The sequence below is a fragment of the Bos mutus genome, chromosome 5 (genome assembly GCF_027580195.1).
Source record: "Bos mutus isolate GX-2022 chromosome 5, NWIPB_WYAK_1.1, whole genome shotgun sequence".
NCBI classification, from domain to species: Eukaryota; Metazoa; Chordata; class Mammalia; order Artiodactyla; family Bovidae; genus Bos; species Bos mutus.
In genome coordinates this window covers 14,915,991-14,939,497 of record NC_091621.1, presented here as the reverse complement: position 1 = coordinate 14,939,497, position 23,507 = coordinate 14,915,991, and the positions used below count along the sequence as shown (strand labels likewise).

Genomic DNA, 23,507 nt, shown 5'->3' with positions numbered 1-23,507 from the left:
GGAGGGATAAAGGAAGGAGGTATACCACTTACTTAACAGCTATCCCAGTGGGGAAAAAAGTTCATTTTATTCAGATGAGGCACTTTAAATGAATTATTTGTGATGTGTGTATGTGTGTGTGTGTATGTGTGTGTGTGCACATATGCATGGGGAGTAGTGGAGGTGGTGCAGGATAATAAATACTGTGAGGGTGGAGGAACACCCCCCTGAGCTAGCAGGAGGGTGTGGCAGCAATTTACAGAGCCTGGGGAGGACAGTCCAGGGACAAGGAGGTTCACAGCTGGCTTGGAGGCTGAGATGTCCCCATCAGCACAAGAAGCCAAAAAAATTGGAGGAGCGAGGGGGTGGGCCCACGAGCATAGGCATCTGGTTCCTGTGGGTGATCTTGATCTGGAAGGGAAGGAGGAACATTCAGAGGCAGGACCTGGTGCCTTGGGGCTAGAGCAGCAGAGACTTAGGGGAAAATCTGTTCAGGGTCCTAGAGAGGCCACAGTTGGAAGGCCAGGGGCTGAGAAATCAGGATTTAGGAGGAAGATGCACAGGGGAACTTCAGGCCTCAGAAGGAAGTAAAGAATCCATGGAATGGAAATTTAGGATCCATAGAGCCCAGAGGTTGTTTCTGGCAGGCATAGGCAATACTCACTGTACAAGGTGTCTGCATCCAGGGTTCTCCGTCAATTTGCATGGGGAGGGTTTTTGTGGTGCTGTGTAAGGTCAAGACAAATTGGTGGCGGCCTCTTTGCCAGCTGAGTACCACAACTCTGTTCCCAGGTTGGCTTTAAGCCCCTTTGTTACCAAGGAAGATTTGGGACAGGCCCTCCCCACCATTCCCATAATCTGTCTGCTTTCCTGGCTCCACTGCTTCCCTCAGAGCCCCCAGCTGGAGTTTTTCTTACTGGAAGGTGATCTCAGAGCACTTGGCCAGCCGATGTCCAGCATTCTTGAGCTTGGTATAGATCTGGCCTATCTCAATTGCACCCTCCAGCCCCACTACTTCCAGCCGCTTGTCACTTAGGTCTGCGGGGTGGGAAGTAGGGAGATAGGTTTTGTAGAAGCAGGGTGCCACCAAAGAGTCATACTTTGCCCTTAGTACCGCCCACCCACCCCCAACTCAGCTCCCAAGGCTGCTCCTCTCACCTGGTACACAGGTCTTCAGGATATCAGGGTCGGTGATGACTTTGGCAGTAGCACCTAAGGCCTGGTTGATCCCATGGATATCGCCATGTGGTCTCTTGGTGTCACCCCAGAGATTGGAGCCACCATGTGTGCTTGGGATGTTCAGCACTGCAATGCCTTCTAGGGACAGGTTGCTCAGATCCAGTGGTTTCCCACAGATCTGAGACGGGGAGAGCACAGATCCTTGCCTCATGGCATCACAATGGCCGTGCCCATTCCCTCCACCAGGTAACACACAGGGAAGGCTAGGACGTGCAGGTTTGCAAGGGGTGGAGAGAATGAAGGACTGGTGTTTCTTGAGAGCTTGGGAAATCAGAATTAGAGAGCTGAGAGGTCAAAGTATAGGTTCAAGAATATGGGAAGTTCCCGAGGGCTCCTGCAGAGGGTGAAATTACTAATAAGATACAAGAAGCTGAAAAGGATGTGGGGTTGGCTCTCAACACACCCACCTCAACTGTCAAAGATTCCTCCAGCTTTTTGCACGTTGAGAAGATGGATTCAGAAGTGGCAAATTCGAAGTACCATAGCTTGTTCTTCATTCTGTGTTGGCCCCAACGCCAGGCCCAGGAGGGACGGGACAAGTTATACAGTGCTGGCAGAGGTAGATTAAGTGACAGGGAAGGGCATCACCCCCCAACTGCTGTCCCAGTGGGAACAGGGAAGCTTGGTCAAGGGGCTTCCTACAAGTGTCACTGCCCACCAAAGCATGGAGTCAAACTTGGCCAAAGCTGGTCCTTGCCACTGTGTATGCCCACACTCTCCCTTCCCTCACCTGCTGTTGAACTTCTCAGGATATTTCTCTCGCATAATGTGGAATCGGTGAGCAATAGAGGCATCCTGGGGAGTCCAGGGCAAGTGAGATCAGAGACTGCCTCCTTTCTCAGCACAGAACCCTCTTTCTTTCACTCTCCAGTTTGGGAGTGATACATCCCACATTCTCTTCTTGCAATTCATACCACTATCCCCCAACTCCTCATTTCCCTGGGTCATGGCTCCCTTAGCCTCTACGTTCCTTTTCTGCCCTCTTCTAGCCTTTCCCTGCTTGACCCCCACTCCCTCCTCTCCCTCCCCTGCCCATGCCCCACTCTACTGACCACACCGATGGAGAAGTAGTTATTGATGATTTGAAAGGGGACTGGGTCACTCTTTTCTTCAGTTTGTTGGGGTATCACCTCCACAGACCATCGATCCATATGTACCACCTTACTTGTCTCTAAATCCTTGAGGATCTTCCCCAGATTCTGTCCCTCATACCCTAAGGATGGGGGAGAAAACAGGTTAGTACTAAGCCCTGGGTCCCAGAGGAGGGACCTCCTCTAAGCTCCCAGCTCCACAAATTCTCAGGGAGACTATGCTCTTGTGCTGCAGACCCTACCAGCCCTAAGCACACAAGGGCAGGGTGCTCAGTCAGGGCTTCCATGAACCAGTCTTAAGGTCAGACACTTACTGACCCTTTTCTCCACACTGTCACTGTCATAGAGGGTGAAAGTTTCCAATGTGTGTGCACATCTAACCATAATGCCAAAGTTCATCTGGAAAAGTAAAGAAAATTGCCAGGAAAATGAAAAGCGCTGAAAAAGATGAGTGATGAATGGCAACGATCTCTTTCTCTGATGCTTTCTCTTCTCCCAGATAGAACACAGTATAAAGCAACAGTATCAAAACAGGCTGATACTGGCATGAATGCCATGAATAGAATAAAAAGTTCAATAGCAAAGAACAGAGTGTCCCAGAAATAGACTCGAGTGTATGTGGGAATTTAGTATATGATGACATTTCAAAGAAATGGAAAAAGATTATTCAGTAAATGGTGCTGGATGCAGAAGTAACAACCCCTGATACTAAGATAAATTCAAGATGGGTCAAAGAATTTAAAAGTAAGCAAAATTTGTACTAGCAGAAAACATGAATGAATGTTTTATCATTTTTGAGTGGAAAAAGCCTTTCTAAAGCATAGTATAGCCTAGATGGGCAGGGGGAGAATGGCTACATGTATATGTATGGCTGAATCCCTTTGCTGTCCATCTGAAACTATCACAACATCGTTAATCAGCTGTATGCCATAAAATATATAAAATTTTTTATTTTATAAATATTTGTATAAAAATATAACTTTTATTTTATAAAATAAAAAATTTAAAAAACATAGTACAAAACTTAGAGCCAAATAAAAAGGCCAATAAATCCAATCATATTAAAATTAAATTAAAAATTTCTGAAATCAAACAAAAGTAAAGCAAATATATTTTGGAATTTTCAAAATTGACATAAAATAAACAGAAATAGTTCTGACCAAAAGAAAAAAAGGCCCAAACATACAACTTCTGTATGGTTAAATAAACACACACCTTTAAAAAAAGACAAACTGGGAAAAAGTACCTGTAGCACATATAACAGACTAACTTATCCAACATTTGAAAAGTACTTACAAAACATTATATTCAAAAAGTCAATAGAAAAATGGGCAAACAACTCAAGCCAATCACAAAAGAAAAAATATGCATGGCCAATATGCCTATTACAGATGCTTAGTATTACTAATAACTAAAAGAATCGTAAATTAAAACTGTAAAGTAGTTAACTTTTTGTTGCCTGTCAGATTGACAAATTATAAAGAGGCTGAGAAAACCAAGTGTTAATGGGATTATGAATAAACTGGCACTCTCATCTGCTGTTAGTTGGAGCATAAATTGGTATTTCATTTTTGGAAAACAATTTGGCAACTTTTATTGAAATGTTATCAAAACATATTCTCTGACACAGCAATTCCACTTTTAGGAATTTCTCCTCCAGAAACACAAATGTATATAGAGATGGATGGATGTACAAGGATTCTTGCTGAGGTACTCACTCTCTAAAATAGCAAAAAAAAAAACCCAAAAAACTAAATATCCATTATGAGGGGAAAGCTATATAAATTATGCCAAATCCATGCCATGAAATAATGTGCAGCTATTATAATCTAATTCAAATCTCTAAGAAATAACTTGGAAAGTTCTCCAAGACATATTCAAAGAAAAAAGAAGTGCCAGGACAATGTGTGATCCCCTTTGTTTGTTTAAAAGCTCTGTGTGTTTGTGTAAACAGAAAAATGAGTGCAAATAGGGAACAGTGGTTATCTCTGGGGAGGAATGTGGAAATTGGTGAGGGGGTAGGGAAGAGGAAACTTTTATGTGAAGACTCACATATTTTACTTTTTAAAATCTTTCACAGTGAAAATGTACTGATGCAATATTTGTATAATTTTTAAAAGATAAAATAACCAGTAAAATGTTTATACTCTTTGAGCCAGCAATTCCACTTTTAGAAATCTCTCCTAGAGAAATTCTCACAGCTGTGTACAGAAATAGAGTGCAGCATGGTATGTGATTAAAAAATTGAATGCTACCCAGATGTCTATCAATATGAGACTAGTTAGGAAGTTCCCTGGTGGTCCAGTGGTTAGGACTTGATACTTTTACTACCAAGGCTCAGGTTCAGTCTCTGGTTGGGGAACTATAATCCTGCAAGCCTCATGGTATGGCTGAAAAAAAGGGTGGGTGGGTGGAGGGGGCTACTTAAATAAATTATGGCATATTCACACAATGGAATGCCGCTCAGTAGTAAAAAAAAAAAGTGAGGCAAACCTGACCATATTGAAATATAACTAAGATGAACCGTTTATTGAAAATAGAAAAACATCAATAAAATGATCTTATTGCTTAAATACATATTAGTATGTGTCTAGAGAGAAAAATATGGAAGAACAGACTCCAAAACTTGAGGGAGTAGATTCCAGGGAACTTTCATTTTCTTGGCAAGTATATCTGAGATGTTTGACTTTTTTTTTGGCCAGGACATGGAACTTTTCCAATGAGGGATCGAACCTCTCTGCCTCTTGCAGTGGAAGAATGAAGTGTTAACCACTGAACCACTGGGGAAGTCCTGAATTATTATTATTATTATTATTTACCACGTGCATGTATTATTTTTGTAATCAAGAAAAAAAAGATTAAAAAAATATCTTCGCTTCCTCACATTTCATCAATGGTTCAACCCACTATAATTTGCCTTTCTCAATACCACCCTGTGAAACTCTTCTGGCAAAGACTGCCAGTGATTCCTGCCAAAACCAACAGTATATCTTTAGTTCTCATTTTAATTCATGAAACTCCTCACTTAGCCTCTAAAATACCACCAAATTACAGAGGACCTGTTCTGTTTTTTCTGAGTCTCTGTGGTAAGCAAAACAATGGCCCTTCAGGGAAGTCCACAACCTAATCTGCAAAATTGGTGAATAAATGGCAAAAGAGACTTTGCAGACAAGATTAAACTAAGGACTTTAAGATGAGGAGATCATCCTGGATTATCTGGCTGGGCCCTGTGTAACCACAGGGCTCATTATAAGTGAAAGAAGGCTACAAGAGAGAAGAGTCATGGAAGGAGATATGACAAGGAAGCAGAGCTTGGAATGATAACACTGTTGGTCGGAAGGTGGGCCATGAGCCAGAGAACGCAGGCAGCCTCTAGTAACTGGAAAAGGCAAGGCGAGGGATTCTCCCCTAGAGCCTCTAGAAAAAAATATAGCCCTGTATTATATTGGAGAATAGCCAATTAAGAACGTTGTGATAGTTTCAGCCATATACATACATGTATCCATTTTCCCCCAAACTCCCTTCCATCCAGACTACCACATAACAGTGAGCAGTTCCCTGTGCTATTCAGAAGGTCATTGTTGGTTATCCATTTTAAATATAGCAGTGTGTACATGTTGATTCCAAGCTCCCTAACTATCCCTTCCCCCAACTCTTCCCCCCGGTTACCATAAGTTTGTTCTCTAAGTCTCTGAGTATGTTTCCACCCCTGCCAAGATTTTAGCTCAGTGGAAATGATTATGGATTTGTGCCCTCCAGAACTGTTAAGATAATAAATCTGTGTTGATTTAAGGCACCATGGTGATTTGTTACAGCAGCAATAGGACACTAGTACAGACTCCTTTAATAATTCATCTTTTCTGTTCAACCTTTAAATAGAATGTTTACCAAGATCTGGCTGTCCTTATCTACCTTCTCTTCTTATCTCTTTCCCTGGGTAACTCATCTCCTCTGAGGACATCAATTCTCTCTTTGGAGCAGATGTCTCTCAAACACGTATCTTCAGCCCTGACTTCTCTCCTAAATTCCTAACGTCAAGTTCTAACTACCCACCACACATCTCCATCTGGGAGCTCCACTGATACCTGAACTCGATATATCCAAAACAGAATCTATCTTTCTTCCTTAAACTGGTCCTCCTTCTAAATTCCCTGTCTTAATAAATAGTACCCCATCTGCTTAGTTCACAAACCTAGAAAATGTCTTAGACTTGTCTTCACCTCATCCCCCAGTCTATTAGTTACCAAGTACTGTGGCTTCCCTGGTGGCTCAGACTGTAAAGTATCTGTCTACAATGTGGGAGACCCGGTTTCGATCCCTGGGTCGGGAAGATCTCCTGGAGAAGGAAATGGCAATCCACTCCAGTACTATTACCTGGAAAATCCCTTAGACAGAGGAGCCTGGTAGGCTACAGTCCATGGGGTCGCAAAGAGCTGGACACGACTGAGCGGCTTCACTTTCCTTCACTTTCACTGTGGCTTCTACCTCATGACTTCACTGGTCATGCTGCCTTTGCTTCTGTGTTCATCTTCTCTTGACTGTGTACTGTGCTCAGTGTCCAACTCTGTGCGGCCCCATGGACTGTAGCTCACCAAGCTCCTCTGTCCATGTCATTTTTCGGGCAAGAACACTGGAGTGGGTTGTTGTTTCCTCCTCCAGGGGCTCTTCCCAACCCAAGGATCAAACCTGCATCTCTTGTGTCTCCTGCATTGCAGGCACATTCTTTACCCACTGAGGAATCAACTAGACTACTGCAATTGAGGTATTGCTTCCTGCATCCAATCCATCCTCCATAGAGCTCCCATAGCAGTATTCCTTTCATCAATTCCTCTTCGAATCTTAGGATTTTTTTCAATATCAACACAAATTTTTCATTAGCGCTGTATTCAAATAATTATTTTCATGGTTCAGATGGAATTAGCAGAAACTGCTATGAGATCTCATTTGTAAAGCACAAAGTGAAAGGACATGCCTGGTGGTCCAGATGCAAGACTCTGAGCTCCCAATGCCAGAGGCCTGGGTTCAATCCCTGGTCAGGGAACTAGATCCCGCATGCCACAACGAAGAGCGTGCGTGCTGCAACTAAGATTGGGTGCGGCCAAATAAATAACTAATAAATAAAATAACTGTATGTTTCTTTAGAAAAAAAAAGAGTGAAGATTCAAAGTTCATGATTTCAAAGAGTCTAATACTGCAATGAAACCAAAGTCAGGAATTTCCCCGGTGGTTCGACAGTTAAGAATCTGCTCTCCAATGCAGGGAACACGGGTTTGGGAAGATTCTCATGCCTCAGGGCAATTAAACCCGTGTGCCACAACTATTGAGCCGGCACCTAGAGCCCATACTCCACAAGAGAAGCCTTGCAATGAGAAGCCTGTGTAACACAACTAGAGAGTAACCCCTGCTTGCCGCAACTAAAGAAAAGCCCAAGTAGCAACAAAGACCCAGAGCAGCCAAAAAAAGATAAAAAGACCCAATGCAACCAAATAAAATAAATAAATGTTTAAAAAAACAGTAACTGTAATGAAAAAAGAAACAAAGTCAGATGCTGAGAATTTAAGAACACCCCTCCAAAAATGGTCATATGTTTACATACAAGATTCAAATTACTATATACAGAGATATTTCTACTTTCTGGGATAATATTTTATATGAAGAGTAATTTTGGACTTCCCTGGTGGCACAGTGGATAAGAATTCTCCTGCCAATTTAGGAGACACAGGTTTGAACCCTGGTCCGGAAAGATTCCACGTGCCGCAGAGCAACTAAGTCCATGTGCCACAACTATTGAGCCCATGTGCTCCAACTACTGAACCTGTGAGCCACAACCATTGAAGCCTGAGTGCCTAGGGCCTGTGCTCTGCAACAAGAGAAGCCACCACAATGAGAAGCCTGGGCATCACGATGAAGAGTGGCCCCTGCTCGCTGAAACTAGAGAAAGCCCTTGCAAAAGCAACGAAAACCCAATGCGGCCAAAAAAAATTTTATTATATACAAAGTAATATTACATATTACTTTGAGGAGAAGGGGACAACAGAGGATGAGATGGTTGGATGGCATCACTGACTTGATGGACATGAGTCTGAGCAAACTTCGGGAGTTGGTGATGGACTAGGGAAGCCTGGCGTGCTGCAGTCCATGCGGTCCCAAACAGTCGGACACAAGTGAGTGACTGAACTGATAGAAAGTAATATATTTATATCTATATACCTATATATATATTTCACGAGTTCCAGAGTTCCCCATGGTTCAGGATGGCACATTCAAATGCCTCAGAGGCTAGAAAGGTAAAGTGAATGAGTAGCAGGGAGCTGAGAGAATTATGGTGAATTGAAGAATACATGACCCATTTTTAGATATAGCCAAGGTCAAAAAAGTTTAAAACTCTGCAAGGCAAACATACTAGTATGAAACAGTACGAATCATGTCTGTGGGCTGTCAGCTTTCAGTCTCTGGCAGGATGAAGTTAGAAACTCCGCAGCATTCATGACCCTCTGTTATCTGAACCCCGCTTCGGTCGAGCTTCCCTCTCCCCACAGCCCACTGTGCGTCCTAGTCCCAGTCACAGTGAATGACTCACACTTCCCAAAACGCATCACCATGTTGTTTGGTGGCTCTGCTGGTCTTACACAACTTCTTTCACCTAGAATACCTTTTTCTCTCCTTAGCAAGCTCCCATTCCATAATCTCCTGTGAGATCTCAAAGCTGGACTCTGAATCCAAGAGCCTCAACTCCAAGACAACTTCCTCATTCCAAGACAGTTTCAACCTTCCCCCACACTGACCTCTTTATCTATCAATACCATCCCTCAAACCTTCTCTTCGAAGGGATAAAAAAAGACTAGAAATGGGAGAGCCCTTAGGGGACTGTTGCAATAGACTTGGGAAAAAAACTATGATGAATGAATGAATGATTTCTGATTATAGTTGACCTTTGAATAACATAGGGGTTAATCTGAGTATAACTTATAGTTAGCCCTCCAAATCCACTGTTCCTCTGCATCTGTAGATACAACCAACCATGGACTCTGTAATCCTGTAACACTTACTACCAAAAAATATCCTCAGTAAGTGGATCAGCACAGTTCAAGATCATGCTGTTCAAGGGCCAACTGTAATTGGCTGAATAAATGAATGAGCCACAGCCAAGTTCCCTGCTAGCTTCATCACTCAGTATCTGGCTTAGCTCTTGTACATAGCTCTTACATATAGCTCTTTCTTATTCCCACATTGTCTTCTTCACTCACATTTTCTTTGATTCTGAGCTCTAAGACCTGGGAGAAACAAAAGAGTATTTTCAAGTTTATAGGGAAGAGGACTGTCTCCCTTGACCCTTCTAAGTCCAGACCGTCATCCTTGACCCTTCAGGTCCTTGGCTTCTTCCAGAGCCCTCTTCCTTTGAGACGATCTACTTTAGGACCCACCTATCTGTGCCTCTCTTCTCCACCAACACTTTTTCTTCACCAGATGCCTAAATGCCTATTTTAAATTAAAAAACAAACAAACAAAACTTTTGGCTGCTCCGCATGGCATGCGGGATCTTAGTTTCCTAACCAGGGATTGAACCTGTACCCCTTGCAGTGGACGCTTGGAGTCTGAACCACTGGACCACCAGGGAAGTCCCCTAAATGCCTTCTCTATGTGCCTTCCCCTTCCTACCTAACTCCCTCACTCCCCTGTGCTTAGCTGCTCAGTCATGTCCAACTCTTTGTGACCCCATGTACTGTAGCCCACCAGGCTCCTCTGTCCATGGGGATTCCCCAAGCAAGAATACTGGAGTGGATTGCCAAACCCTCCTCCAGGGGATCTTCCCAACCCAGGAATCGAACCCAGGTCTCCCACATTGTAGGTGGGTTCTTTACTGTCTGAGCCACCAGGGAAGCCAATGATTACTACAGTGGATAGCCTATCCCTTCTTCCTGGGATCTTCCAGACCCAGGAATTGAACCGGGGTCTCCTGCGTTGCAGGCGGACTCTTTACTAGCTGAGCTACCAAACAATTTCTAACCACTTACCTCCTCCCCATCTTAGGCAACGAGCCAGATCATTTCCAGTGCCCAGGGGCAACACAGCGACAGGAGGCACAAAAGGCAAGTTGGCTTTGTCTGGGGAGGCAGGTGAGGAGATGGATGGAGAGAGTTAGCTCTGGAGGGACACTCCCCCTGAGCCCAGCCTGAAGCCTCTGCCTTCACTGACCAATGGACTCTAGAATCCAGCCTACTGTGCCATCTCCGCCGCACACCAAAATCCTGTAATCAGGAACATCTCTGAAGAATCTGAGTCTGAGACAAAAAGTGAAAGGGAAAATGACGAAGGCTATCAGGACTAAGGCTCCCAAACTCTTGGAAAGGCAGGGTAAGTACTCATTGTCTCTCATTCCTTATAATGCCCTTTCCCTTTGTCAAAAGACTTGTTTCCATTAAGGCTAAAAAAAGTACAACCTTATAGCCACTCCTCAGTGAAGAGACAGAAACAGTTATCTCCTTCCATTGAGAGCAGAGCAAAGATGAGCCAGAGAATTCAGGGTTGGGGATACCCAGCAAAAGCAGCATCGTGAAGTCTGGTTTTCTGGGCTTCCCTGGCCCTTCCCTCCCAACATGCACTCTTTCCTGCTCTCTTCCAACGTACACAGAAAGGCAGACACACACAACCCGTGATACAGCCCCTAATCTATCCTCACCCTGGCTCAGGACCATCCTTTAGGAGGTTGAACACCTGTCGAGGGTTCAGCAGATACTGGAATTTCCAAAGCACCCTGTGTGGAGAAAAAAGAAAGCTCATGGAGGGGATGGACATTCTGTACTCCACTCTTTTTTTTGCGTGGCATGCAGAACCTTAGTTCCCCAACAAGTGATGGGATCCCTGCCCCCCACAGTGGAAGCTCAGAGTCTTAACCACTGGACCTCCAAGGAAGTCCCTGTACTCCACACTCTTAATGTCCGTAAGGTATGTCCCCTCCATACATATAGATTCCCCACTTCTGCTGGTCTTCTCCCTCGATTTCACAAAGGCTATTCTCTCTCTCTCCTTACCTCTCGCCTTGCTTCCCGCCACTCTTGGGGTTCACAAAGACCAGAAGTGGGTGGGTGTTAGAAACAGGATCAATCTGCATTGAGGGAAGAAAATAAGGATAAGGAAAGCAGGATTTTGTCAGAGTGAAGATGGACCCTAGAAACAGGGGCAGAGGGCTGGCTTCCCCCCAGAAGGCTTTCCCCTCCCCTCCCAGGGAGCAGGCTCCAACACCCAGGTTTCCTCCCATGAAGTCCCCACCATGAAGCCCTCTTGGCCCTGTACCCGCAGAGCCTCAGAAGTGCTCAAACTTAAATCATCCATGGTCTTCTGGCTTATTTTGCTAGTTTTACGCTCCTGTCCAGAGGCCTAGGAAGGGAAGGAGGCAGAGGGAAGGAAAACTGGATTGTGTGACTCCATAAACAGATGACAATCTGACTTGAATCCCAGAAATGTAGGCTCTCTGCTCTAAGTGACATTGTATGTGTCCGTGTTTAAAGTGGGGAAGCTCTCCTGCTCCCTTCCCAAGTGCTGCCCAAGAGTCTCACCAGGACGCTGGGATAGATGGAAGACGGAGGCAGGATGTGATCTCGGAGCAGCCCACAGTCACACTCATGGCCCATGGCTGGAAGGCAGTCATCATGGATCTGAAAGACAAGGCAGGTGTGGAGAGATCATGAAGGGAACCCCATCACCTGTCAACTTGCAGTCTAGTATAACCAAGGCTGTTAGGGAGACGTGCTGGAGGAGGCGGGAGTGGGTGGTGGTGGGTGGTGGGGTGGAAAGGGCCGCTCATCTAGGGGCCCAGAGCAAGGCTGGGCTGATAGCTCCCAAACTGACCTCTAGGTGGCACCACACACAATGCAGCCCAACCAGACTGTGGTAGATCCGGATCTTTTTCTGACAGCGGTCACACCGTCCAGATTCACAGCCTCCTCGCACCCACACATGTGATTGGACCTTGGGGAGAAAGGCAATCTCTTGTCTGAGAGGGTCTGAGGCAGGGACTTGGGGAAGGTCTCAGGGCAGCAACGGCCAAGACCCAGGGCCAGGATGTGGGTGGTGATTGAGTGGGCATGGGGTCACTCACACCAATGTCCTTCCGAGACTTGGCATAGGTGCTGACTTCACAGGGCAGGGCCTTCATGGCACATTGGTCGTGAACGATGTATTTACAGACTGGGCCAGAGGGAGAAAGGTCAGCACCTTAACTGCTGCCCCCATCCCCTATTTCCTCCTTACCTGGGGGCCAGGCAGCATTACTCATTGCAGCTGACATCTAACCCCTTGCTGTGAGGGTGTGGCACAGAATTAAAGTTTGAGGTGGACTTGGACTTGGACTCACCTCCAAGACCTGGGTCTTTTGCTCACTCTTCCCCCTAAAAGAGCAATTGCTACCAAATGCTCAACCCCACTCCATTCACGTGTCAAGAAACTGAGCTGGATGATGTAAAAGGATGCCCAGATATAACACCACCAAAAATAATAGCTAATTTTTATTGCAGACTTAATAGTAGATACATGCAATGAATGAAGTACTTTTCTGGTATCAACTTATTTAACGCTCATATTATCTCATTTTCAGTTGAAGAAACTAAGACTTAAAGATGTTATGTGGCTAGACCTAGATGCTACTTAAATGTCCATCGATAAAGGACTGGATAAAGAAGATGTGGTATGTATATACAATGGAATATTACTCAGTCATTAAAAAGAATGAAGCAATGCCATTTGCAGCAACATGGATGGACCTAGAGAATGTCATACTGAGTGAAGTAAGTCAGACAGAGAAGGAGAACTATCGTATGACATTCCTTATATGTGGAATCTAAAAAGAAATGATACAAATGAACTTACAAAACAGAAAGAAACTCACAGACTGAAAGCATGGACTTATGGTTGCTGGGGGGAAGGGATAGTTAGAGAGTTTGGCAAGGTCATGAACACACTGCTATATTCAAAATGGATAACCAACAAGGACCTATTGTATGGCACATGGAACTCTGCTTAATGTTATGTGGCAGCCTGGATGGGAGGGGGGTCGGGGGAAGAATGGATACATGTATATGTATGGCTGAGACCTGAAACAATCACAACAAGGTCACATAACCAGTCACTGGAAGAGCCCAGGATTCAAACTCAGGTCTCTCGGAGTTCAGAGCACCGTGTTCCCACATATAGCTGGGCTTCCCCTCTTCTCCCACAATTCTAGGCCCCATCACTCACGGTTACAGCTCAGCCCCTGTTTGCCAAGACCAATGCTCGACTCGCACAGGTTGCAGTAGACTGGTCGGGGGAATCTCTTGGGTCTCCACATGTGCTGCCCATTGTCCTTCAGGGTCTGGGAGGGCATAGCAGACACTGGGGAATGTCTAAGCCCTTAGAGAGCCAACTCTGGCAATTACAACCCAAGACAACTGTTTTACCCATCCTCACAAATCTCTCCTACTCACCATCTCCAGGCCCAGCAGCACGAGCAGTGGCACGGTGGTGGCCCCAGCCCGGAGCCACTCAGCCAGGGACACAGAGCCACTGCCATCATAGTCAATCTCTTTCATCATCTCTTGAAGAATCTGAGCAGAGAAGGCAGGGAGATAGACTTATGGGGTGAGTAACCCCTTACTTCTACTGCCCCCTAGGACACTCAGCCTAACCATCCTAGCCGAGGGCAACCAAGCTGCCTGTCAGAAATGGGGGAGGACAAATAAAGGACTGACTAAGGAGGAAGTATAAGAAGGGACATGCAGGAAGAATCGCCTTACCGGCCTCAGCTCAGACACATCCCAATCCAGGTATTCAGCCATTCGCATCATCTGTATGATGATCCTGTCCACTTCCTGGGGACGAAGAGGGTAAGAGCCACAGCCATATCCCACCTCACTACCAACTGTCCAAACTCTCTAGAGATCAAGGTTCCACCCACAGACCCCCTCTCATTCTCAAGTGCCTCTGTCAAGTAAATGAGTGCCTATGTGTTTATCTTTGCAAGGGAGTCCCCAGATCATGTCTCCAGCATCCACTTTTAGGCGTCAAGAGCTTGGGTTGTGGTTGTTTAGTCGCTAAGTCATGCCCGACTCTTTGCGACCCCATGGACTATATAGCCCACAAGGCTCCTCCATCCATGGAATTCTCCATGTAAGGATACTGGAGTGGGTTGCCATTTCCTTCTCCAGGAGATCTTCTTGATCCAGGGATCAGACCTGAGTCTCCTGCACTGGCAAGCAGATTCTTTACCACTGAGCCATCAAGGAAGCTCCAAGAGCTTGGGACCTACTCCCAAATTTAGTCCTGGAGGACTCAGCTTCTCCCTCTAGCTTCCTCTGCTTAAGGTCCTGGAAGAGTTGGGACAGGAGAGCACAGACAAACGGACACATACTCCCTTGCCCAGCATATAGGTCCCCCAACTCACTGAGCTGTCCAGGATCCCATTTCTGTCCGTGTCGTACAGCTTGAAGGTGACTGTGGGGTGTTTTAGGGGTCAGTTTGTGAGGGATATCCAAAGAATTCATAACCGAATACAGGGGAAACAAAGAGATAAGGAGAGACTGTTTGGATGAAAAACTCAGGACTTGGGGCTGGAACTGAGACAGGAGACAAAAAGGGAGGGGCAACAGTATACACCTCCCAAATCCCAAGAACATCCTAGGTCACCCACGTGAAAATATATAAGACATGGGAACTAGGGTGACTCTGGTAGATGGCGTTAGGTATAAGGAGTCTGGGGAAACAAAGGAAATGGGGCCCATTCTCTGACCCCACCTTTGTCTGGCTAGGGAATACCCTCTTTCCCTTCACCTTTCCTCCCCTCTCCCAGTCCAGAATGGCAACTCACATTCTAGCTTGTCTTCTGGCCGGCCACCCTCCAGAAGAGAAAAGTAGCAGGAGACATCACTGAGACATACCACATCTGGTCACAAAAAGTGCAGCAGATCTCAGGTTGGGGCTCCCTCCATCTGGCTATTCTCTTTTCCTTTGTTTGTTTCAACTCTCCCCTTTCACCTTTCACTTTTCTCCCTCTGGGTCCTAGACCAGCCTGGCTACCCTCTACCTCTCCTTCCCACCACCCTGCCCCCAAGATGTGACTCAATTCAACTCTCACTCCCCAAACTCCCACGTAATTTGACTTTTCTTCTGGGCTGGAGGCCCAGCCCAGTCCCACCCATGTGTGACCATACCTTCTCTTACAGTGTCTTCTATGTAGTAGCCAGTCTGGAAGGACTGAAACAGTGCCTGGCTTAGGTGATCTGGAACATTATCCACCTCCAGGTAGATTTTCAGGAATTGCTGGAACCCCTCGTATCCAATGGCCTATGATGAGAGCAAGCATTACCCCAGGGAGATCTGCGGGATGGGAATTGGGGACTGCGCTGGGAGTGGTGGGGACATGACAATAAATGCAGAGTTGAGAAGCATCCAAGGCAGGAGTGTGGTTTATTGGGCTAAGTCCCGAATTCACAGAATCTCGTTTTGTCCTAAGTAACAGCTGCAGTAACCATGGGTGCGGGGGGAATCTGGAGAGAGGACAGCAAGGGTTCGGCCAGAATAATCCCTGGAAGTTGGGGATCCCAATCGAGTAGCAAAAACAAAGGTGGGAGGAGTTGGTGAAGGAGACGATTTCCCAGTGGCCACTTACATCTCCTTGGAGATATTCAGCCATTTCACCATCCTCAAAGAGCTTCAGAACATCACTGACCTTTTTGGTGGAGTCTAGGGAGTGAAGAGAGGGAAAATAGTGTTATTCTGGTTCAGATTTCCCTACCCTCTGCTAGTCACCCCCTCCCCCGACATCCAACAGGAAAGAAGACTCCAGCGAGATGAAAAAGAAATTTCAAGAAAAAACAGAAATACAGAGAGAAAAACCTTTCAGTTCCTCCAAATCGGTTGCCCTCTTTACTTCTCTTCTCTGAGATTTGAAGCAGGCAGTTAAGATTTAGAGAAGGTGAGTAGAAAGCTAAGACCCCAGGTGTCTCCCGATTTGCCTGCCCTCCTTCTCCCAGTCAGGCATATCTCAAGAGCATCCAGTCTCAAGGCCACTAGGGAAAAGAGGGGGAGCTGGGGGGAATGAGGAGGAGGGATTGTCTAAGGGTAGGGTCTCCAGGACTGAATGACTGAGAGGGAAGACTCACATTCCATGTATTTTTGCAGCTGGGCAAAATCACTGGGGCTTATTAGGCCCCTCTCCTTGGCCATCTTTCTTTTTTTCTTAAGGATGAACACAAAGGCAGCTTGTTTGTAGTACTTCTGGGCCTTGGAACTTTGCTTCCAAGGGCAGTTCTGGAAGAAGATGACAAGAGCATGTGGTAGGACTGATCAACTCTCTGTGCCTCTTCGCTTCTGTCTGCTCCATTCATTTCCCACTCCTACTATTGTTTCTCTTCCTTCTCTGTCTGAGTCCCTCCCCAAGTATCTTCCTTTTCCTCTGTTACTTTCCTTTGTGTCTCCATCTCTCCCTGACAGTGTCTGTTCTCTGTGTCTGTTTCTCTGACTCATCCTTGACTCCATCTCCAACATTTCTGGATCCTTCTCCAGCTCTCTGACTTCTGCCCCAGTCTGTCTTGATTCATCTCTTGACCACCCTCACTTCCCCGCCCCCACCCCCGCTTTCCTAGGCTACAGTGTCTCTGCGGGTGTGTCCTTCGTCCGCTTTTCTACCTTTTCTGCCTCCACCCCCAATCTCCACAATCTCAGTTTCGGCCGGCCCTGAGCTCAGTCCCATCTCCCTTTCCTTTCGGATCCCGCAGTCCCGGCCCTGCAGTGGTTCTCACTGAGATGGCCGCACGCCTCCCGGGCCACGACCCCATCTTGCTCCGCCTCCAGCCCTGGTCCCCAGCCCCGCTCAGCCACCACTCCCAGAGTCACCCACGCCCCGCAACGACCTCTAGCGCTTCTGACGCGCGCGACACAGAACCAGCTCTAGCCGGGCCCCCAGCCCCGGCCCCGCCTGTCTGCGTCCTGCGGAGCTCCACTGGGGGAGGGCGGGCCCCAGGCAGGAGACAAGTGGGAGGAGGTAGGGGAAGAAGGCGCTGAGCATCAGCTCCAGGACGGTTGTGCTGAGTGAGGGAGCTTTCTTTCCACCCTGCTAGGTTGGCAGTGTTTAGGAAGCCCCAGCATTCAGCTGTGGGACTCAGGAACCAAGGACGAGCCCTGTGTGGATCATGTTGACCACTGCTGGCCCAGGGGCCAAGCTGCAGGGGGCAACTTGCCTTGAAGATTCAATAACAGCAGTAACAATAATAAATTACATTAGCATAGTACAGCACCACTTTGGAATCAGACAGAACTGGGGTTAGTCATATGGGGATTCCATTCTTAGCTCTGATACCATCGTGTGACTTGGGCAAGTTATATCTATAAAATGGGGAGAATGATGTCTATCTTTCATAGTTGCGAGGATTAAGTCAAATAATGCATGAGAAAAGAAAAGAAAAAAAGAATGTATGAAAAGTACCTAGTATAACACCTGGCATATATAGACGGTCTATAAGGAATGGTAGTTATTATTGTATTAAGAAGTAAAATCAAACTCTGAGATAAGAAATCATTGGTATAGCCATTCTATAGATGAAAAACAGGACAGGGAGGACAGGGAGGCCTGGCGTGCTGTGATTCATGGGGTCACAAAAAGTCGGACACGACTGAGTGACTGATCTGATCTGATCTGATAGATGAAAAAAATCGGAGCTCAAAGAGGTTGGGACTTCCCATGGCAGGTAAAAAGTGGAGGCGCCAAGGCTCCAACCCAAGAACTGTGCGGTGCGTTCCCCCATACCCCCGCCCACTTCTCCCCACACACACCCCTGCCTCTCTGTCCTTTTGTTTCACTCTCCCCTTCACACAGTGCTCTCTAGTCTCACTGCCCTCCTTTCTGTTCCTCCAGCACACGAAGTTCTTCCCTGCTCAGGGCCATGAGACTTACTGTTCTGTTTGCCTGGAACACCCTTCCCTGCTCTTGGCAGAGATGACTTCTTGCCTAAGCTGAAATGTCAGCTCCTCCAAGAGACCTTTCCAGATCATTCTGTCCTAAGGTAGGCCCCCTCCTTTACATAGCAACCTCCTTTGTTTCCTTGGCAGAACTTATCACAACTGAAAATTATCTTGTCAATTCATTTGCTTCTTTGTTTACTGTTTGTCATCTCCTACCAAAATGTAAGTTTCACAGGGCAGGAGCTTATCAGACTTGTTCACCACTCTGTCCTCAGTACCTAATGCCCATCATGTTTTAAGTGTTCCGTAACAGTTGTACAGATAGTTGTATCAAGTTAGGGAGTCATATTTGGGGAATATTAATCCAAAAATGATAAATGGGATGCTAGAGCATCCATCTGGACAGCGAGGGGAATACGAGAAAACGTGGAGCACATGTGGTGGTGGTGGTGGTGGTTTAGTTGCTAAGTCGTGTCTGACTCTTTGCAACCCCATGAACTGCAGCCCTCCAGGCTCCTCTGTCCATGGGATTTCCCAGGCAAAAATATTGGAGTGGGTTGCCATTTCCTCATCCAGGGGATCTTCCCAATCCAGGGATCAAACCCAGGTCTCCTGCATTGCAAGCAGATTCTTTACCACTGAGCCACTGGGAAGCCTGGAACACATACAGTAGGTGCTAACTAATTATTTGTTGGCTTCCCTGGTGGCTCAGAGGTTAAAGCATCTGCCCACAATGCGGGAGACCTGGGTTCAATCCCTGGGTTTGGGAAGATCCCCTGGAGAAGGAAAATGATGAATGATGTTTAAAAGCCACTTACTGTGGTACTCAACCCAAGGCCCTAACCTTCTGTCTCACTTCTGCCCACTTATTTAGGGTTGTTGGGGCAGGCTTAAGGAGGCTGTTAGGGCCCACTAAAATTTCTTTTCTGATGACGCAAGAACCTTCTCTGCAGCCTCTGCCTTTGGGACATCTCTGCCACATACCTCCAAGTATAGCATTCCTATTCTGGACACTCTCTGGGAACACTTAAAAGCAGGTACTGAGACACTAATATTCTGAAGAAAGGACTCCACCCATCTGGCCCTTTCATTGACTATAATCTAACTTTGCCTGCCAACAGATCTAATGAATACATAATTGTCTTATGCTTAATGGGGCCCGTATGGCTTAATTAGCCTCTGATTACCCCTGGGGATTCTTAGATGGCTCCAAGGTTCCAGGAAATGGAATGTGAGAGAGAAAATGACTGAGTGAGCAAGCAAGGGGCAAACAGGAAAGGCACAATACTCCTCTCTTGCCTGTCTTTTCAAACCCTTCTGGTCTTAACTGTAGTATATAGTAGAAGTTAAAAGAATGGATTTTTGAATTAGATAGGCATGGATTGGAATTCTAGCTCTTGGATGAGTTATTTCATCTCCCTTTTCTTATCTGTAAAATGGGTACCTGGAGAAATCAGTCACCACGTGGAGATTACATAAGGTAAAACATGCAATATACTTAGCAAACTGCATGGCACAGAGAAATAACTCAATAAACATTAGCTTGTTGTTATTATACAAGGGTGGTACCTAGAGAAACATGTCTGAAGATTAGGAAAAATGATGCCTTGGACCCAGGATGGCATAAATTCCAAGGGACTCCCAGAGGCAGGGAAGCCCAGTTGTACAGCTTCCCACTTGTGCCATGTCTCAGGCACAGACATGTAATATCAAGATCCTGCACTTTGCCTCTGGGAGGGTGAGGAGGTGGCTATAGAAACTAGATGATCAGGGTCCAACGACACGTCTGGGCTGAGAACTTGGACATAAAGCCTCCTGGGATTTTTTTCAGGTGTCCAGGGCCTTAAAAATCTGAAACAAGTCCAGTTTTGTCCTGCTCCATCCCAACCCTGAAGCCATAACCTGGGCTAGTCCAGGCGAATGCTAGGGCTGGGAGGGTGGGGTCTGCTGCCCGCCTGCCAGCTATTTGTGACTCACCCTTCCCTTCCCTTCCTCCTCTGGTTTCCCTGCCTGCCCCTACTAACTTGGGGTGAGAAAATAAGAAGTTGACATGGAGGCGGAGAATCCTAGAACATCCTCCAAGCTGGGAGGCACCAACTCTCTTATCTTACAGAGGAGAAAATTGCGGCCCAGAGAGAGAACTACTCTCTCAAGGTCACACCCAGACTCTAGACATTCTATCCTTAGTCCATTCCATTAAATCTCAGTGTCTCTGGTCTTCTAGATCTTATTTTAAACATTAAGTACTAAAATTGCTGGTAACTGAGAGATAAATATGATTTCCAAAGCCTGTGCTAACATTTAAAGTTTCTTTTTCACTTCAACACTCACGGCTCACGTTCCAAGTCATGTAGGTTTACCACTACCCAAGAATCAGCTATGTCCCCAGAACACTCAGGCTGATCAGCAAGGAACCCCAAGGGGCAGGCACTCCTCTTTGACCGCCCAGAACAGATTACCTGGACTTCTGAATCCCTTAGCCATTCCAGGGCTTGCATCCTCCTCCTCTTTCTGAGGTTTGGGGGAGGATCCCTTCTTTCCTGCCCATCCTTGCTATCAGTGGCCCCTGAGAGGGAATCATTTGGCTTGAAGCCTTGAAATTTGTTAAGCTTCCACAAACATCGCAGACGGTAGTGCTCTCTGATTAAGGAGGTGCTATTTGTGTGTGTGGGGTGGTGGGAGTGTCGCTGTGTAGTACAGGAGGAAGTTACAATGTTGGCATGGTTGGGGGATGTGGGTTCATATGGTTAGGAGGTTGGGAAGATGCCCGGTAATATTTGCATGCCTTCCTCCATAAACCTCATTTTCCCAATTTAAAGGTGAAAAGTGGGATTCAGACCCTGGTAGTTTCAGAAACTTCCCGCTGACAGGTGTAGAAAGGAGAGGGGTGGGAAGTTGGGCACCAGGAGGCCAAACAAGTACCCTTCACCCGTGCAGCGCTGTGGAGGTTCCAAAGCTGAGTTTCCTCCGACTCGGGTCCCTAGGAGCCAGCTTCAGCATCCGTCCGAGTGATCAGGGATCCGAGAGATGGAGGGGAAGGTATAGGGAAAACGCTGCCTATGGGGTTCTGGGCCAACCCTCCTGCTGCCCCCGGCTCCTGGCGCAAACCTTTCTAGCTACCCACTCCAGCTGTCACGCTTCCTCCTTCTCGGCCCAGCAGCCCTACCCCAGCCCGTGGGGCGTCCCCTCCCGCGGCCTCCGACCCGACCCGCTCGAGTGCGGGAGGGTGGGAGGCGGCGCGGGGCTCGCGGAGTCTCTACCTTGCATGCGGAGGGCGCGCGGTCGGAGCTGGAGCGCCGGCGCGGGAGCTGGAGCTCGAGCTGGGCTGGAGGGGACGGGCCAGGCAGGCGCGGCCGCCGCGGGGCCGCCCCGCTCCTGACGACACAGCTGCCCGCCCCCCACCCCGGCCAGCCCGCCCGCCAGCCGGCGCCCAGCGCCCCCAACTCGGGGAACTTCTAGTTCATCAGACCCGATTCCCTCCTCCCCCGATCCCCAGATCTCCAAGGCTCTGGTTTGTGCCACTTTCTCCGCATTCCAACGCTGCTCATCTTCCCGCCCCGGTAACAGCTCTGTTTCCGTCTTTCCAGTAACTTACAGCCTCTCCCCGAATCCCAACCCAGGCAGGCGAAGATAGGTGGGAATGGGATGGGAGCCCGCTGATGAGACAGCTTGGCAGTTGCCCACCCAGCCACCTTCTCACCCTCTCCTAAATGCTGCCATCAGGGGACTTCCCAAGTCCTTTCAGTCCACCATGGATTGAATTTACACTCAGGAGATGCTTCAGCAGCAAGGCCAGAGTGCCAAACTGCACATCCTATGACCAAACACTTCCCTGCCACCACGGGCTCCACACTGCTTGACACAGAGAATCTGCCCACCTTTGCCTCCAGTTTTCTCGCCTCCGTTAAACCCAAACCCCAGATGTCTCAGATTTGTTTTCCCCAGGCTAAGAACAACTCCTTTCAAGACACAGATTCTTCCCTTAATTCTGGGGTCAAGGTTCAGGTGCAAAGAGCATTTTCCTCTGTGTCCACCCTTTCTTTGTGCTCTAACCCTCACTTTACCTGCTGGCCTTGGCAGGTGGTGTGGAAGCCCTGGTCAAAAGTCGGGGTGAAAGGAGATCCTTTCAGCTTCTCCTGTCTGGAATCTGCTCCGAGTTAAGGCTCTTGGGGCAGCATGGATGGTGGTGAGTCTGGTAGAGCAGGGGAGAAAGACAGAGGCCTAGGGACTCACTGGTAGGAACTGAGGACCCAGGCATCCAGCTCCCTGGCCCCGCCCCAACGCCGGTCTAACCCCGTCCTACCCTTCATTGAAATAGGACACAGTAACAAAGGCTTGAGTTCTTGGAATCTTCCCTTTTACACCTGGTGGTGGAGAGTAGGGAGGGGGGAGCTCTGATTGGAAGGGTGTATTTGGGTGTTGTGTGTATGTTGTGCGTGTAAGTACACATAAACACACGTGTAATATACACATATTTTTGGTGGGGGTTGGAGAGGAGAAGGAATGAATACATGAGGCCCTCTAGTGGAAACAGGGATCTAAGCAGCTCCTGACTTTTGAGACTTGGAAGAGAACCCTCCATTTTTATCAGAAATATAGCTGCTGAGTAATAAGAGTTTGGAGTATTATTGTTGCATCTGAACTGGAGATCTGAGGTAGGGAGTGGAGACAGCCTGTCTTTCTGCTTCTGTCTCCCCTCTAAGCTTAAAAAGACAAGAACCCTGCCACCCTCTATCCTTCGTCTCCTCTTTCTACATGATCTCCTTAGTCATGGAATCATAAGCACTTTTGAAGGATTATTATGCATCAGGTCCTCTACTTTGTTTTGCAGAACGGCCAAAGACATAGATAGCCCAGCTTAGGGACTGCACCAAAGAGTATGGGTATGTGTGTAAGCCATCCTGAATGATGTAAGAACAGGCTCCCTTAGCCCCTCTTCCAATCAGTTTTATTCTCCTGTGCCCCTCACCTAGAAATCTTGGTATGATACTAATCCTCAAGGAACTCAGATTTCCTCACAAATAACATTTGTAGTGCTACCACCCTATGTACAACGTGTGTTTTTCACTCTGTCATGCTCAGCTGTGTTCCTACATGAAGTTAAAGATACTCCTTTTAAGACATTTTTTTGAGACTTCAAAGTGGGGAATGAGATGATGCCTCTAATAAGGAATAAGATGGAATCAATTATACTGTGGGCTTGAGTCTTCTTCAAGATCTGTGCTCCATCATACCTCAGTAACTTACTGATGGGGGTGAGAGGAA

General features: G+C 47.0%; 1 protein-coding gene across 4 annotated transcripts; it reads right to left on the bottom strand.

Moving 5' to 3' along the window:
• Positions 1-48: 48 nt before the first annotated feature.
• Positions 49-22,471, bottom strand: DGKA (diacylglycerol kinase alpha). Of its 4 annotated transcripts, none has more exons than XM_070370359.1 (24): positions 22,307-22,471; positions 16,445-16,592; positions 15,952-16,025; positions 15,494-15,626; positions 15,151-15,225; positions 14,728-14,777; positions 14,081-14,155; positions 13,772-13,891; positions 13,545-13,659; positions 12,409-12,497; positions 12,159-12,278; positions 11,867-11,965; positions 11,604-11,687; positions 11,342-11,415; positions 10,990-11,064; positions 10,506-10,591; positions 10,325-10,414; positions 2,271-2,431; positions 1,949-2,013; positions 1,626-1,716; positions 1,138-1,336; positions 897-1,017; positions 644-704; positions 49-390 (listed from the first exon to the last, which is right to left on the bottom strand). In XM_070370359.1, the coding sequence occupies exons 2-24, from the start codon at positions 16,506-16,508 to the stop codon at positions 307-309; spliced, it is 2,205 nt and encodes a 734-aa protein (XP_070226460.1). In that variant the 5' UTR covers positions 16,509-16,592; positions 22,307-22,471; the 3' UTR covers positions 49-306. The 4 variants fall into 4 exon arrangements, with proteins under 4 accessions (XP_070226460.1, XP_005905930.2, XP_070226459.1 ...); XM_005905868.3 differs by lacking the exon at positions 22,307-22,471 and adding an exon at positions 21,503-21,652; XM_070370358.1 differs by lacking the exon at positions 22,307-22,471 and adding an exon at positions 17,084-17,183.
• Between the last annotated feature and the right edge of the window lie 1,036 nt (positions 22,472-23,507).